This window comes from Schistocerca gregaria, chromosome 5 (assembly GCF_023897955.1).
Source record: "Schistocerca gregaria isolate iqSchGreg1 chromosome 5, iqSchGreg1.2, whole genome shotgun sequence".
NCBI classification, from domain to species: domain Eukaryota; kingdom Metazoa; phylum Arthropoda; class Insecta; order Orthoptera; family Acrididae; genus Schistocerca; species Schistocerca gregaria.
Genome location: NC_064924.1, coordinates 499,815,113 through 499,831,559, shown reverse-complemented (window position 1 = coordinate 499,831,559; position 16,447 = coordinate 499,815,113). Strand labels below are relative to the sequence as shown.

Genomic DNA, 16,447 nt, shown 5'->3' with positions numbered 1-16,447 from the left:
TACTTATACCTCCCATGGAGATCACGAATGTAAAATTAGAGAGATTCGAGGACGCACGGAGGCTTTCAGACAGTCGTTCTTCCCGCGAACCATACGCGACTGGAACAGAAAAGGGAGGTAATGACAGTGGCACATAAAGTGCCCTCCGCCACACACCGTTGGGTGGCTTGCAGAGTATGAATGTAGATGTAGATGTCGGTAACTGTTTTGTTGTTTGGAACTGCCTAAGCCACAGCCCTGCATTATATGATACCTCGAGGTTTACAGTATCAAATTCAGTTTTATTTAGCTGAAAGTTGATTATTGTATTATTTAATCAATCCCTGAGCCTGGTGGGTTTGACATTTAGACAGTAGAAGTTTGACGATCTTAATATGTCTAATAGATGCTTCATGTGTTTGGTCTTATACCCAATATTTATGTTAATATAACCAAATATCATAACCATACATTTTTATATTTTAAGAGATTTGATATCAATTTTTTGGGGTTTTCTACAAATAATTGTGTGTTACTACTTGGGGAGTGGTACACTGATATAAATATTAGTTCTTGAATTAGTATCATTATTTCTGAGACTTGAAAAACTGCTTTATACATAGAAAACTTTCATCTATCACTTCAGATTCTAAATTACCTGTTTCTTTGATAAAAATTGAAAGACCACCATGCTTCAATTTGCTCTACAGTAACATGTTGATGATAAAATTATTTCATCTATTGAAATCTTCACTAGACTGTGAAGGTCCAAGGGATATTAACCAGTTACTTCTGCCTGGTGGTATCAGGCAGATGTGATCAGCACACTGCTCTCTTGCCCATTTTGTGGACTTTCTAGGGCACGGAGCTGCTACTACTCAGTCAAGTAGCTCCCCAATTGGCATCATAAGGCAGAGTGCACCCTGTACTCATCCTCTCACCAAGGGAAAATCCTTCTCAGTACTGGGAATCAAATCCTCCACATTGTAGCCATCTGTGCTGATTACTCAGCTAAGGAGGTGAACAATTATTCCATCTGGTGTGCAAGATATATGAGACAGATTTCAGGAAGAATGTAATAATTCCAATTCCAAAGATGGAAAGTCCTCACATGTGTGAATATTACTGAACCATTATTTTGATAAGTCATGGTTGAAAAATACTGGCACAAATTATTTGCAAAAGAATGGAAAAACTGGTGGAAGCTGACCTCAGGGAAGATCAGTTTGGATTCTTGAGAAATATAGGAATATGAGAGGCAATAGTGACACAAAGACTTATAATGCAGGTTATGTTGAAGAAAGGCAAGCCTACATTTGTAACACTTACTGGGTTACACTATTTGAGGGTTTGAAGATAGTGAGGTAAAATACAGGGAGCAAAATGTTTTTTACAACTTGTACAGAAACTTTACTGAAGTTATAGAGGACATGAAAGGGAAGTAATGGTTGTGAGTGGAGAATGAAAGGTTGTAGGCTATCCTTGATGTTATCCAAACTGTACATTGAGCAGACTGTGAAGAAAACAAAGGAGAATTTTACAAAGGAAATAATGATTCAGGCAGAATAAGTAGGGACTTAAGATTTTTGATTGAAATTGTAATGCTGTCAGCTATGGCAAAAAAACTTTCAAGGGCAGTTGAATAGAATGAACAGTGTCTTCAAAAGAGATTATATGAAGATCAACAATAATAAAACAGGAGTAATAAAGCATATTCAAATTAAATCAGATGATACTAAGAGAAGTAGAATAGAAGATGAGGCACTAAAAGTAGTAGACGAGTTTCACCACTTGGGCAGCAAAATAACTGATGGTGGTGACAGTAGTGAGGATATAAAATGTAAACTGGTAGTAGCATAAAAATCATTTCTGTAAGAGGAATTTGTTAACATCAAATATCAGTTAAGTGTTTCAAAGACTTTTCTGAAGTTTTGGAGTGTGGCTTTGTATGGAAGTGAAATGTGGTTGGTTAGCAGTTAATACAAGAAGAAAATAGAAGCTTTTGAAATGTGGTACTACATAAGAATGCTGAGAAGTAGGTGGATAGGTAGAGCACTAAATGAAAAGATATTGAATTGAATTGGATGAAAAAAAGAAATTAAGTGCAGAACTTGACTAAAAGAACGAATGGTTGAATGGATACATCTTGAAGCATCAAGAAATTTTCAGTTAGGAAGTAGGAGAAAGTGTAGAGGGTAAAAATTGTATTGAGAGAACAAGACTTGAATACAGAAAGCAGGTTTAAATAGACGTAGGGCGCAGTGGTTTTGCAGAGATGAAGAGACTTCTGTAGGATGTCAAGCATTGAGAGCTGCATCAAACCAGTCTTTGTATGGAAGGTAACAGAACCGACAACCTGACATTGGCCTATAATCAGACTGGGAGAGGGGGAGGAGGACCTGACCAGAAAGGTTATTCAAAAGTCCTTAATCAGGAATACTGATTGTATGAATCTGAAGCAAAAATCTGTTGGTATATGTGCTATGTGTAGAAGAAAAATGATTGCATTTGTCAAAGAAAAATGATAGCATTCACAACACACAGAAATATTTATCCTTCATAATTTGTGCTTTCATATGCTTTTCTAATATCCAAGTTGTTCAAACATCTATTTTGGATGTAGTTTTACAGGTAATGCATAGGTCATAAACACTGAAACCAAATTTTGATAATGTGAGGTCATGTTTTGAAGGAAACGTGTATTAACACAAAGCACCATAAACCCAACATGTTCTCAAACCATTTGTCCATCATCATCTTCATCCTTATCACCACTCATCCTCTTCATATTTTCTCTCAATAAGATGTTATTATTCATAGGTACTTGGAACAGGAAAGAAGACAAAACAGCAGACATATTTTCTTTCAGAAACAGAAATACATGAATGGTTACTTTTATTTATAAACTAATTTTTTTTAAATTCTATGGTGAGTTCTAATGTCTTTTTAATACTATTTGGATTTTATGTACATTTCAATATTCCCTGATTAGTGAAGTCTTTTAAGCACTTGCAAGTCTGTTATTTAAAATGAAGCTGATTTATATATGTTGTTGTACAACAACACAGCACTGTTAATTTTTGTATAGGTTATTATTTCAGATATACTATACGCAATGAGAAGATAATTTATATATTTAGTTCTCTGAATATTTTCTCCAAATTTGCAGTGCACATTATCACTCTTTTGTAGTTTTACCATTCTTTGCTTTTGTGTTTGCTGAATTTTTCAGCCCTCTGATGCAATCTGTTACGTTGGGTATATGAAACAACAGTACATTTTGCATTAACAGTTTTGGAAATTTTCCTCATTAGCAGCTTATTTGTATTTACTTTTGGCTGACGTTATTCACATTTATGGCTATTAAAATGTGTCACCAGGAAGACAGGAAATAATTAAATTTTACTTGTTTCATATCTGTGCACACTCCACTGCAGGGTGAAAATTTCATTCTGGAAACATCCCCCAGGCTGTTGCTAAGCCATGTGTCCACAATATCCTTTCTTCCAGGAGTGCTAGTTCTGCAAGATTTTCAGAAGAGCTTCTGTGAAGTTTGGAAGGTAGTAGATGAGGTACTGGCAGAATTGAATCTGTGAAGAAGGGTTGTGAGTCCTGCTTGGATAGCTCGGTCGGTAGAGCCTCGATCCAGCACACAGTTTTACTCTGCCAGGAAGTTTCATAATTTTACTTATTGTGTGTATACAGTATAGTAGAAAGAACACATGATTAAATGTCTAGGTCATTGTTTATACAGGGTATGAATTTTAGCAAAAAGAGGTTCCACTGCAGACACAAATAATGACTCTAACCCAGCTGAGCATCATGTCAAACTGAGGGGTGACAGAATGGTACACTGTTCCATGCAGCTTCAATTTTATGGCAGAATTCACCAATTGTAATGGTTCATGAGTGGTGGCATGTTAGTCTCTCAGCAACCCATGACCAGATGTGTTCAGTGGGTGAGAGATGTAGAGAACATGATGGCTATGGCATACCTGTAATGAGCCATGCTGAGTTACCTTGTTGGAAGTTAATATCATGGAGACCTTGCAGAAAATGCATGGCTGCCAGCCTTAATTATATTTAACCATAATGTCAAACGTCGTCTCGCCCCTCCGGAGTACTTCAAAGGGGACGAGGTAAGGGGTTGCAGCGATTGTCTAACGGAATCATCCCTGAGCATAACGTGGAAGCATGTGTTGAGTACGGTTGGCACGTAAGTGTCCGGCGGGGAATGACTGACAGGCGGGTGTAGTCAAGCGTGTCTAAAGTGGGTGCGCATTCTACTAATAAAGTCTGGGGAGGTGAGGAAATCCTCGGGTGCTTGAGGCAGGATAAGTTCCCCTGGTAGAAACAGATTCTCGCTGAAAACGAATTCAGAGATGGTTCCCTGTAAGTCAGGTTTAAAGGTCGAACGAAGGCCAAGTAACACCCAAGGAAGTGTCTCAGACCAGAGTGCAGACTCAAACTGTCGACCCTGGTCAGTGGTGATGGTGGATGGGCAACTAAATGTCGATTGTGGAAAGGATATATCTGTGGTCCTCAGACGGTGTCAGAGGGCCGATAAGATCGATATGTACATGACGAAAACGTCCTTGCGGAATGTCAAACTTGCCAAGGGGGGGAGAGGAGTGGCATCCAATTTTGTTGCGTTGTCAGGAAATGCATCTGCGTGTCCAGATTTGACAGTCATGCTTCACAGTTTTCCAAACAAAATGCTTGGTGACATGGTGTGTGGTGGCACGAATGCTAGGGTGGGCGAGGTTATGCGAGCCGTTGAAGGCTTGTTGGCGCAACATGGAAGGGATCAACGGCCGCAGTGTGTCGGTAGAAGAGTCACACCACACTTCATCTCAAATTCTGGGGAACTTGGCTTTGGTAAACACAAGCGATGTCTGAGGATCCAAGAGGAGAGCTTGTGATTTCTCATCAGAGGCCTGGAGAGCGTCGAGGTCAGATAAATCAATGATGTGGGGATGTTTTCCATGCTTTTGATGTAGTGTACGTCTATAGTAAATTCAAGAGACCAGGTGTAAGTGGTGGAAACGCTAAGGGGCTTTGTTTTCAGGGGGTTTGCAGAAGGCATCCACCAGTGGTTTGTGGTCAGTAAGGATTAAGAAATAATGGCCCTCAATGTCAGAGTGAAAGTGTTTGATGGCTTCATAGATTGCCAGAAGTTTTCTATCAAAAGTGGAATACTTCTTCTGTGCCGTAGACAGTTTGTTCAAGAACAAATGAAGGGTTGAAACCATGTCGCCTTTTCATTGCTGTAATACTGCCCCGAACGTGATGTCGCTAGCGCCCATAGTGATGAACAACTCGGCAGATGGATCAGGGTGGGCAAATACAACGGAGTGAGCTAACACTGTCTTTAGAGCCCTGAAGGCATGTAGCATAGGTTCAGTCCAACGGACTGGTCTAAGGCCCAAAGTTTGTTTGCCGGACAGAAAGTCTGTCAGTGGGGCCTGCATGGCGGCAGCAGAAGGTAGATGTTGGCAGTAGTAATTTATAGTACCCATGAAACGTTGAAGTTCTGTACATAGCTAGCGGTGGGAATGACGTGACAGCCTGCACGTGGTATTTGGGAGGCTGTATTCTGCCTGAGGAGACGGTGTAACCAAAAAATGTCACAGAAGTTTGGCGCAATTGGAATTTATCTTTGTTGACCTTGACACCTTTGGAGTTCAAGGTCTGGAGGACCTGGGATAAAGGAACTTCGTGGTCTTCAGTCAACTTGCTGAAAATGAAGATGTCACCAGCAATGTAAAGCAGAACTCGAACTCTCATAAGATTGAGTCAATGAAACGTTGCCACATCTGTGCCGCATTCTTTATACCGAATGGCATGAAGTTGTATTGGAATAAACCAAGCAGCATGATGCTAGCAGTCTTTAGAACGTCTTTAGGTGCTACGGGTATCTGGTGATAGGCATGTATGCAGTCAATCACACTGAAGATTGTGGCTCCCGATAACATATGGGTGAAATCATTTATGTTCAGCATTGGGTAATTGTCCGTGATGGTATGAGAGTTTAAGCATCTGTAATCACCACACATTCAAAAAGAACCATTGTATTTAGTGACGAGGTGAATCGGTGAAGACCAATTACTATAAGATGGCTGTTGAATGCCTGCCTCCAGAAGTTCGCTAATTTGCTTCCGGGCCGTGTGCAACTTAATGGGGTTGGGGCATCTAACCTTGTGCCTTATAGGAGAGCCAGCAGTGGTAATTATCTTGTGTGTCATTCTGTCAGTGATGGAAGAGACTGAGAACTGCACACGAGGTTGAGTAACATCCTGACATGAAGTTTTGGGATGAGTAGTGTGCAATGAGGCAAAGCTGTTAGTGCAAGTGAGAAAAGGCAGCATGAAAGTCACATGTCTATTATGTGAGTGCGGCACGTGTTTGTTTGTAGAGGTAGGCTGTGCACACATCACAGAGCAGATCGGGGCATGCAGCGACTGTCTGTTGCAAGCTTTGCCTTGAGTAACTGGTGCGGGCAAGAGAGGCGTTGGCGTCGTGTGGAGAATGGCGATGGCTGCTGAATCACATAGTTGGCATGCTAGAGAGGGGGAATGTTGACCAACATGTGGGGTGGCTATCTGTGCTGTGGGCATGTTCGCATTGCACGTGCGGCTGTCATTAGAAGCACTTTTCGAAACATATGGCACTGCACGTAGCAGCCGTGTGGCAGGTGCAGAGATCACTGAACGCAAATCATCACATGCAATGAATGTTTTTGAACTAACCTGAGGAATGTCCATGCTGGTGTCTGCTGATGAAGGTCGATCAGGTGAAGGAACTGTGGATTGCAGTTGCAGCAGTGAGGTACAAGCCGCAGTGAGCTCGCCAATAGTGTGAGCAATGCATTGTTTCAACTCTTCATTTTTCCGACAGAGTTGCGCCAGTGCATTGCACTCTGACAGTAGATTAGTGATGCATGTCACAATTTTGTCTGCGAGGGTGGAGCACTCGCGAACCAAATCACATATTGCGATGGAAACAGAGCAACGAGCATAAGTGCCTGAGCATGGTATCTGGGTGTCAGAAGGATGGTGTAGCACTCAACCTTGGACTCAACCTTGGGGGAGAGTTTGTAATGGGACAAGAAATCCATACTGAGAATTGATTCATCAATGTCAGTGATGTAAAAAGTCCATGGGAAATGTAGAGAAGGAGATGGAGACACCATAACTTTAGCAGAGCCGACAGTTTGTAATGTTGATTCGATAACAGCACGTAGAAGCGACTTCGTTGGTGAAAAAACGGAAGGAGCCAACAATGTAGGTTTGATAGACATTTCAGCACCTGCATCAACTAGGAAAACAAGCCGTGACGAAATGTCAGTCACGTATGAATGACTGCTCGGCCGAGAAGACAAGTGGACGGAGTGCAATGTTTGAGGATGCCTGTGAAGTTCCCCACAGGACTCAGCGTCTTTCAGATCCTGCGGACAGTGTTTGGGTGCTGGCAAGGTAATCTGCATTTCTTGGCCCCATCCCCGAAAATCTTGTGGTATCAACAGTACGGATGTGTTGTATGTGACGATGGCAGTGATTGTGGCAGTGGAGGAGGTTTGTCCTTGTTGATCTGTTCCGGAATGTAATCTGGGACATATGGTGCATGTGCGATTCTTGAGTGCTTGGAAAGGGGAGAGAGCAAACGAGTACTGCCCAGTGGTGTAGATAGTGTGGAGGCAGAACGAGCCCTGCCTCTGCCAACAGACAGGTGGTAAACAGGTGGCATAGTGCCAACCATCGGTGAGAGGTGTGCTGATTGTTTTTGTTGCAGTAGTGCATACAGCTGACCTGCGATGCGAAGGCAAGAGCCGATAGACTCAAATTAGGCAGACCATACCGTGCACAGGGTAACATCTGGCATCATGTGTTCACTCTCAAGTAGTCGAAGGCGGCGTCAGAGTTGTGACAAAGTGCGGTCCCCCAGGTGTTCCTCGTGCAGGATCTTGATTATTAATTCCTGTGGCGAGCAGGCGAGTCGGTCCAATATTGTCTTCTTGGTGAACTCGTATTTTGGCACTGTTGGTGTTGAAAGTAGGAAGTTACAAATTAATCTGTGTGGTCATGGAGATGTCATCGGTCACTTGATGTAATTCGAAAAGGTGCTCCACAAGTGCGAACCATGAAATGGGGTTGTCCTTATATAAAGGAGGAAGCTCTGGCAGATGGACAGGGGGAGGAGGGGGGGGGGGGGGGAGAACAAGGGAGGCTTCGGTGTATCTTGGGAGGCCTGATGTCCTGTGGTAGGATAGGCTGTTCTGTAACTCAGCACTACTGGCATGGGCGTGTTACTAGCAACGGCCGGTTGCAATGTCCCTGATCAGTCACAGAAGTATGACACGGCAGGCACACTCGGTACTGTGGGAATGAATGGATGAGCAGCACATGAGGTAAGCCCGTAAACTGGACCAGAGGTTAAAGGCACAGTACTTAAATTGTTCACTTAGGAAATGACACGGAAGGCTGGCGCGGCAGGCACAGACCGTACTATGGAAGGAGCGAGTGGCTGTATGGTCGGAATTGGGGCCCCCTGTGAGTGAGAGGAGGGCATGGGGGGAGGGGGTTTGGGACTTGGTGTGGCAACAGCGAGAATTTTCTGTGCACATCTGGAGTGCACCCCATGTGGTAGGACCATAAATCACTGGTGAAACCTGCTGGTGGTCACATTGTTGTGGTACGTTCCTGGATGGTGAAGTGCTGTTGGGTGTGTTCAAACCCATGTGGTTGAGAAACTGGGCGACAGTTCTGGTGGTTGAGCCTGGCAAACTTGATGTATAAAAATGTCCATTATTAAGTTGTGAGTAAGGCAAAACTGGTATAGCTTGACAGCAGTTGACTTCATGTGCATTTTGCACAAATGGCAGCATTGCACACAGCACTACTGTAACCGATGTTGCGGCACATAGAGGATCAAAGCATGTGTGCATATTTGGGTCCCTTTGAACACTACACAAGTGATCGATCATTGCGCGATTCTGGAAATTGTCCACTTCACCTTTCACATGTTGGCATGCACAGTCCAGCGAAACAAAACCCGAGTCCATTGATTGAGGTAATGGCGTAACACTTGGCCATTGTAGAGCTGCAAAATTTGAGGTTAACATTGTTGTAGATTGCAAATCACTGTCTGCCAGTGGTGAAACCATTGGTAGGGGATTGGAGTGGCCTGAGAGTAGTAGCTGAGCCTCCAAATCCTCATGTAAAACATTGGGTGAGGCAGCCATGGCGTCGAACATAAAACCTGTTGATTCCACACAGCCGGTGAGGAAGTTGCAGAAGACGTAGAAACTTTGGGGTCACCAATATGGGAAATGGGAATTGGATAACTGTGTATGCAACAAACTGTTCCCATAAATGTCTATACATAAATACATTTCAGTATTTCAGCACAAAGAAAGATACCCGTGTACGCTGTACAAGGTACAAACGCTGACTGAAATATTGATGTGGTGGCTCGTCAGAGCAGTTAAGAGTTCAAAGATCATGCTTTACACTGTCAATGTGACCTATCGAGACCACAAATCCAATGCTGTTAGGCAGAGATAAGTTTCATGTTGCATCGACTATATGGACTTTTTAAGACTGCTGGGAATTTCAGATCAAACAGTGGACATTTTTATGTTAATTTTGAGTACAAGACACACCTGAATTTAGAGGCAATTTTTAAAAGAATGACAAGCATCCTATAGTCAATAAAATTGATATTGTGTAGAAATTTAATAGACTTATCTATGTGTCATATGTGGATGAGAAATCAATCCAGTTTCTTATCAGTGTGCATACCCAAAGTTTCTGAATGCTCTGCTTCATTTATTGTATTTTCTCAATACCTAATTATTAGTGAAACAGTGAACTGGCTTAACATTAATGGCCTTTCTTTAAATTACACTAAAACAAACAATGTTCAGTTCCAAACAACATTCAAAGATGAAGAAACAGTAGTAAAAATAGGTGAGTAGGTGACAACCAGGGTGGATACCTCAAAATATCTAGGCTTGCATATTGACAGCAAACTGAACTGGTCAAACCACATACTGGATCAATGCAAAAGATTGAGTTCAGCAACTTATGCATTATTTCTTCTTATAGAAGTATGTAAATCATGGAGTCACTCTATTATGGTTATTTTCTTGCCATTATGGCATATGGAATTATGTTTTGGGGAAATCAACCACTGGCTAAAAAAGTACTGTGTGCATAAGAAAGAGCCATAAGGATCATGTGTGGAGTCCATCCTAGAGCCACATGCAGGAATCTTTTTAAGAAACTTTGAATCCTTACATCCACTGTGCAATGTATATTCTCTTTGATGTGCTTCATAAGGAAAGAAAAATCTATTTTTAAACAGCAACTCAGTAATGTTATGACAGTCCAAGGAACTCCTGTGACACTTGGGAAATGCATGTTGCCCGGCCTGTCTTGTGCCACATTTGAATCAGAGGTGAGAAGAAAACATGATAGCCACTATGAATGGGCAAATCTAAGTATGGTACAGAAGAAGTCCATTTCAATGGCTGTAAGATTTTTAATGCACTTCCTTCAAGAATTAAGTGTTTGGTAGAAGATGGGCTCTTATTTGAAAAAAAAACTTTAAGGTAATTCCTATTACAAGGATCATGTTATACGATAGAAGAGTTCCAGAACTACAGTGTTTAGCATTTCTTGTATTGTTAACTGCAGATTTATGCCCAAATCTTCATTTGTAATCCTGACTATTCTTTATTGTAAATACATATTTTGCAATATTTATTTTCTGTAACACTTATTATTTTGTAGTATTTATTTATCTCACATAATTGATTTTCTGTAGTAGAACCCAAGTTGCTGTTTACTGTAATATGAAATCATTTTGCTTTGTCTTCTTGTGCTACCATAGATTTCTGACACATTCCAAATTCTGTGATATTGTCACAACACGGATTACCAGAACAAGAAATAAATAAATAAATAAATAAATTACTGTTGATGTTACATTCTATGTCATGCTGAACTGTATGTAACAAAAACAACAGTGTAGTATAAGCAGTAGTAGTAGTAGTAGGAGGAGGAGGAGTGATGATGATGATAATAATAATAATAATACTTTTTCCATGGATTTTAAGAATCAACATGACTTCGAACATCAACTGAGTGATGCTGAGACAGTGCAAGGAACTCCTGTGACACAAGGAAATGCATGTGGCCGGGCCTGTGTTGTGCCACATTTGAATCAGATATCTCAGCTGCAACCAGGTGATATCCTGATAACACAGTGCACTGATATTGGATGGACACCTTACTTCCCTCTACTTGCTGGAGTTGTCACTGAAATAGGTGGTCTGATATCTCATGGTATGTCTATGATTTGATGAAACTGTCATTGTTGTAGAAAATGCATAGTTCATATAAAATATGATGATCAGTTTTTTTGTTTACATAAAATTCAAAAAGTCTGGGAGTAAATTCATTACAAAACAGTGAATTTAATTACCTTAATTCAACTTTACCAAAATCTCCAAGATATCTGATACAGCAAGTAAACAGTTTTGGAACTTGAAAGATATCTTTTATGAAGAGCCCTGTTGAGGCCTCACAAAAGATCATATTAATGAAAAGGGTTTGTATCTGAACTCTAGAGAGAATATGTAAGGATTTCACAACAACATTGTTTGTTCCCCTAAAGTGCTACAATGGTACAACCTTTATTATGTTGAAAAAATACCTTATTTCTTCTAGTGCATTCGTACTTCATTGCATTCTGATGTTCTTACTAAAATGTCTGTCTGCCCTAATTATTTCATTCCCTCAGTTTCTTGCTTACAGTATAACAACACAAAATATGTGTATGAACTGTGTCTCCAATGCCTCTATATTTTCTAGCTGTAATTACAACATCATGATGCATAAAGGATTAATGTGTAGAGAGTTGAAGAATATACATAGTTGCTGCACTGAAATGACCCTTACCACTTTACTCAAATTTAAACACAAATTACTTTGAAAGGTGGCCTTACAGAAGCTAATATTACATGTAGTGAAACGAATTAAATATTTGTTTATTTGCTGCCCATATAACAATCAGCTTTGGAACATTGTCATAGATTTTAGTTCACATATACAATGGTTTAGTTAACATACATAAGTGCACAATTATAACAAAGGTCAGAAATTATCATTTTTTTGTTGATGCAAAAACACACTTATTATATCTACTACTGTTTTACAGAGAGACTTTACAACTCGAAATATAAATCCATACATTGATACAGTGTGTGAAGATCAGAAATAACTGGCCTAGCAGAGCAAACACAGCATTTGCAGGCAGTGGCTAACGTAAGCCAAAAGCTTTGTGCAGTGCACCAAACTCAACTACACTAAATAAACTCCTAATACCCAATAAATTCATCAACATCTATATGCAGTAACCAATTCACCACAGCAAAGTTCAAACACTGATATCTATACTAGCACAAAGTGTTCAAATATTTTCTGTGTCCCAAAGTGTTACACTGGAAAAATGCCTAAGCCGTGAATCAGTGCACATTGAAATATTCCTAACATTGAACACACCTGAACACATGTGGCTGTCTGGCCACTCAGCATAACTGATAACCTTAAACCTTACCCAGCCAGAAGTGAATGTCAAAAAAAAAAAAAGAACATGAGCCTCTCACTCCTCACTTGTTTGAAAACTCGGTCTTGTGACTGCTACTGTAGTAATGTAAGCTTTTACATTCTAGACCACCATTGGAATACACTCATAAATCATTTAACATGTATTCATTTGAAAATGTAGGATATACATTTCCAATGCATATTCATCCTGATACTACAGTGTTTAATTTTAGACATAGCAAACATCATGTTTTTAATTAAATATTGTACACTATAAATAAGAACTGCAGCAACCTAATTAAGTTCATGTCTATTCATAATGGTCATGCAGAACAGTTGTAGTCAAATTATCATCTTACAGAATTAAGATTACCAAAATTTTCTGTTAAATGCATGTAAACAAATTGGGATAACAGGACAAACTGTTCATGTTAACACTAATCTTTTATGCATCTGTCGAGAAATCTTTGGTTTGGCACAATGTTTACTATTATTAAACAATGTCTTTGTAACATTTATAAGCTGGTGTTAACATATTACATAAGTGTAGTCATTTTGTGGCTGGCATCATGATATTTCCATCTGTGTGATGTATGGACATGTACTGTGTTTATGTTAATGTTGTCACAAGAAATTTTACACATAAATGTCAATAATTTACACAACATTTGGTGTATGAATATGGTAGTAATTTTACTGAATTCTTCTTTTTATTGCAATTTCAACACTGTCTTCAGATTTTTTGTAGCTTGTCTGGAAGTGATTTTTGTGTTTGGGATGAATGTTTAATTTTAAAACAATCAGAATCTTACCATCTGCTTAGTGTCCATAACCATGTGGTGACTCAGTTTAGCCATGCCACTGTGGAATTTCCAGGTGGCTTGTGTTGACCAGCTCATTAGATATCTATCCCATTCCCTCACTCTGTTATCTATAGTGATTTGGAGCACTCTACAGCTCACACCTACTGACCTGGCTTGGCCACTACATTGCAAATTGCTAGCCACACATCACTCAGCTAAACCTCTCATTCTTTGATTAATTTTTATATTGGTCATACTGCTCATAATGTGAGAAGTTATACAACAAATTTATTTGAGTGCCTGCCAGTATTATTTTTCAGCAAATCTGTTATGCTCTCTCATCAGTTAAGAACCTATGGCTATTTGTGCCACACTTCTTTGTGTATACCCCATCTATGCAAGAGACTATCTCTACCTTTAGTCTAACCAGATATGGTCTACAAACTTGAACTGTTTTCTAGCATTTGCTTTACCTACAACTCAGTTCAAGAGACCACTCTACTTCATATGTAACATGTGACTGACTCTAGTTGTGGCTCATAAATCCTGTAACTAAATGCTATTAGATTTTTCCATTTTGTGAAGGTCTCTGTACAGCACTACTTCCTGGTATCTTATTAACTCTTACACTTCCTTTAAAGATAACTAGATATTATTTCCAGTGTAGTGTTGATTTCTGTTTATAATGGCTTTTTGATCCAGTCACAAACCTGTTTTGGTATCACATATCAGTATATTTTTCCTAATTTGTTTTTTAGCTGTCAGTATGGTATTCTGATCAAAGAGCTAGAAATATCAAATCAACATTTATCTCTATCCATTTTGTCTGTTCATGAAGAGCACAAACAGGAACTATATTTACAGAGTTATTCTCTGTCTTATTGGTAAGTATCTGGATACTAATTTTTGCACCTCCAACAGATTATCCAACCCGTTACACCATTTGCGGTCATTTGCGTATTACTGTACACCTTCTACAATTGGTAACAGTTTTTTTAAAGGAATTAAACCATTGCATGTTAGCACAGTGGAATTTCACTTTTACTTAATGTCTACTGTACCTCTATTTTGTGTAGTTCAACATGGTACCAAAGCTTAGAACAAGCTGCCATGTCATACATTCTGTACATGACCTGTAAAAAGTAATTACAAATTCACAAATTTCAGAGTTTTCGCTTTACTTGTATTGTGAAACCTTTCTACTCTCAAAATTTCATGGTTCTAGGTCTGTGGAAAGTTCCCTATAAGTTTTAATGAGTGAATTTTTAGTATCACAATGTATGATATAAAAGGGCATATATTTTGATTGCATAGGCATACAAACTTAAATTTTTTGTAATGCCAAGGGATCATACATAAATTTCAACTTGATATGTCTTATATATTCCTGAGCAGTAGGGTTCTTGACAGTTCAAGAGACAGATGGACAGACAGACAACAAAAAGATCCTTCCTATTAGGAACCCAAAAAATGATTAACACATGCATTATAACCTTGGTGCATATCTTAAGTTTGTTTAAGACATGTATGAAAATCTAATAAGAGAGCAGCAGTATTTCTATAAGTGCTTCTCAATTTAGATAAATGTTTTTGGCCTTAAATATTTCATTACTTGTAATAAAATTTGTTGCTTCTATCTCAGATATCATAAATTCTCATTTTCCCATATTCAACTGGATTGTATTTTGAGAGTAAAATCCACAACATCTTCTCTTTGTCAATTAGCAGCTCAGCTGTTATGTTCAGATGGCTTATACGTAGCATATATTCTTGACATATATTTTAGTTTATTTTCCGTAAGCAACTGCAAGTTGCAATAAATTAAAACTTCATGTGATGTGAACTGCTTTGGATACATTACAATGCTTTTTATAATTTCCTGACAGTGTTTAACATTTTTATTAAAGAAGTCAAACTTTTTAATTTTTAATCATTTTGCATCTTCTGTGATCTAGAAGATTAGATATGACACCATTGATGGGGTTGTGAGCAGGACTTAACTGTCATGTTTCATAGTAAAATAAAGTAATATTGTGTCACTTGCTGTAATTCACTATGTCTGTTGAATAAATCATTGTTAAAGGATATACAGATATTTTGTTGGAAAACAGAGAATAAAACATAAGTGATGATGACTGATAACCCTGTAAATTATATCTGTAGTGTATTCAAATATAATCTTTTGCATTTTCAGTGGAAAAAGCCCTCAACTTTACTTACTCCATGTAGTACAATTTGCATATAACAGGTACCTTAAATACTATATGGTAACATGCCCACATCATGTATTTCTTGTTTTGTTTGAATCTGTTTGGTGTTTTGATCTGTTACTATGAATATGGTGGAACTATCAGCATTTACTAAGACTGGACTAGAAGGACAATGGACCACTACTCACTTCTCTCTGTGGATTGTTCTACAGCTGTAAACTGTAAAATAATTTTCAATTGAAATCATTTGAAACTAATCTGTAATATGTCAGAGGTGAATTAAATGGGTGCATTAAAACAATAACATCAATAATTAGTCACTGGAAATGCCTTTGACTATAGTTAAAAATGGAAGTATTTAAAAATAGAAATAACTGCACTACAAGCAAGTAAAATTTAAACGTTAACTAAAAGGGTCAATCCATATCAAGTGATCAAATGAGTGTCGCTTGACCATTTTTAAATATTTTGGTTTTTTATTTGTGATTACCCCATAATTGAGAAGTTCAAATAGGTTTTTTTAAAAATTTGTTCCTTGTTAACTTACTGAATAGTGGCCATATTTATTTGTAAGCACATGACAGTTTTTCAATTTGTAGACATTAGCGTTAATTTGAATATCTCTGCACTGGGTTCAGTTACAATATTGCAATTGGCATTCTGATTGTTTTTAGAAAAGTCTCTTACACAACATTGTTTATTACCCAAACTACCCTAAACTCAAAAATAACCAGTCAAAATTACCTCCAAAGTTTGGTATGCAAAATGTAGGAAATCCATTTTTTACATCGAAAAATAACAACCAAGGACTGATTTATCAGAGTGTATTTTTTCTCTAGTTAGA

At 38.7% G+C, this 16,447-nt stretch overlaps 1 protein-coding gene across 1 annotated transcript in view; it reads left to right on the top strand.

Annotated features, from left to right (window-relative positions):
* Window positions 1-16,447, top strand: part of LOC126272873 (putative phosphoenolpyruvate synthase) — a 329,859-nt gene that overhangs the window by 285,041 nt on the left and 28,371 nt on the right. Inside the window, exon 26 of the mRNA XM_049976096.1 lies at window positions 11,099-11,327. Within this exon, the coding sequence (XP_049832053.1) occupies window positions 11,099-11,327 (229 nt within the window). The remainder of the gene's footprint in view (window positions 1-11,098; window positions 11,328-16,447) is intronic.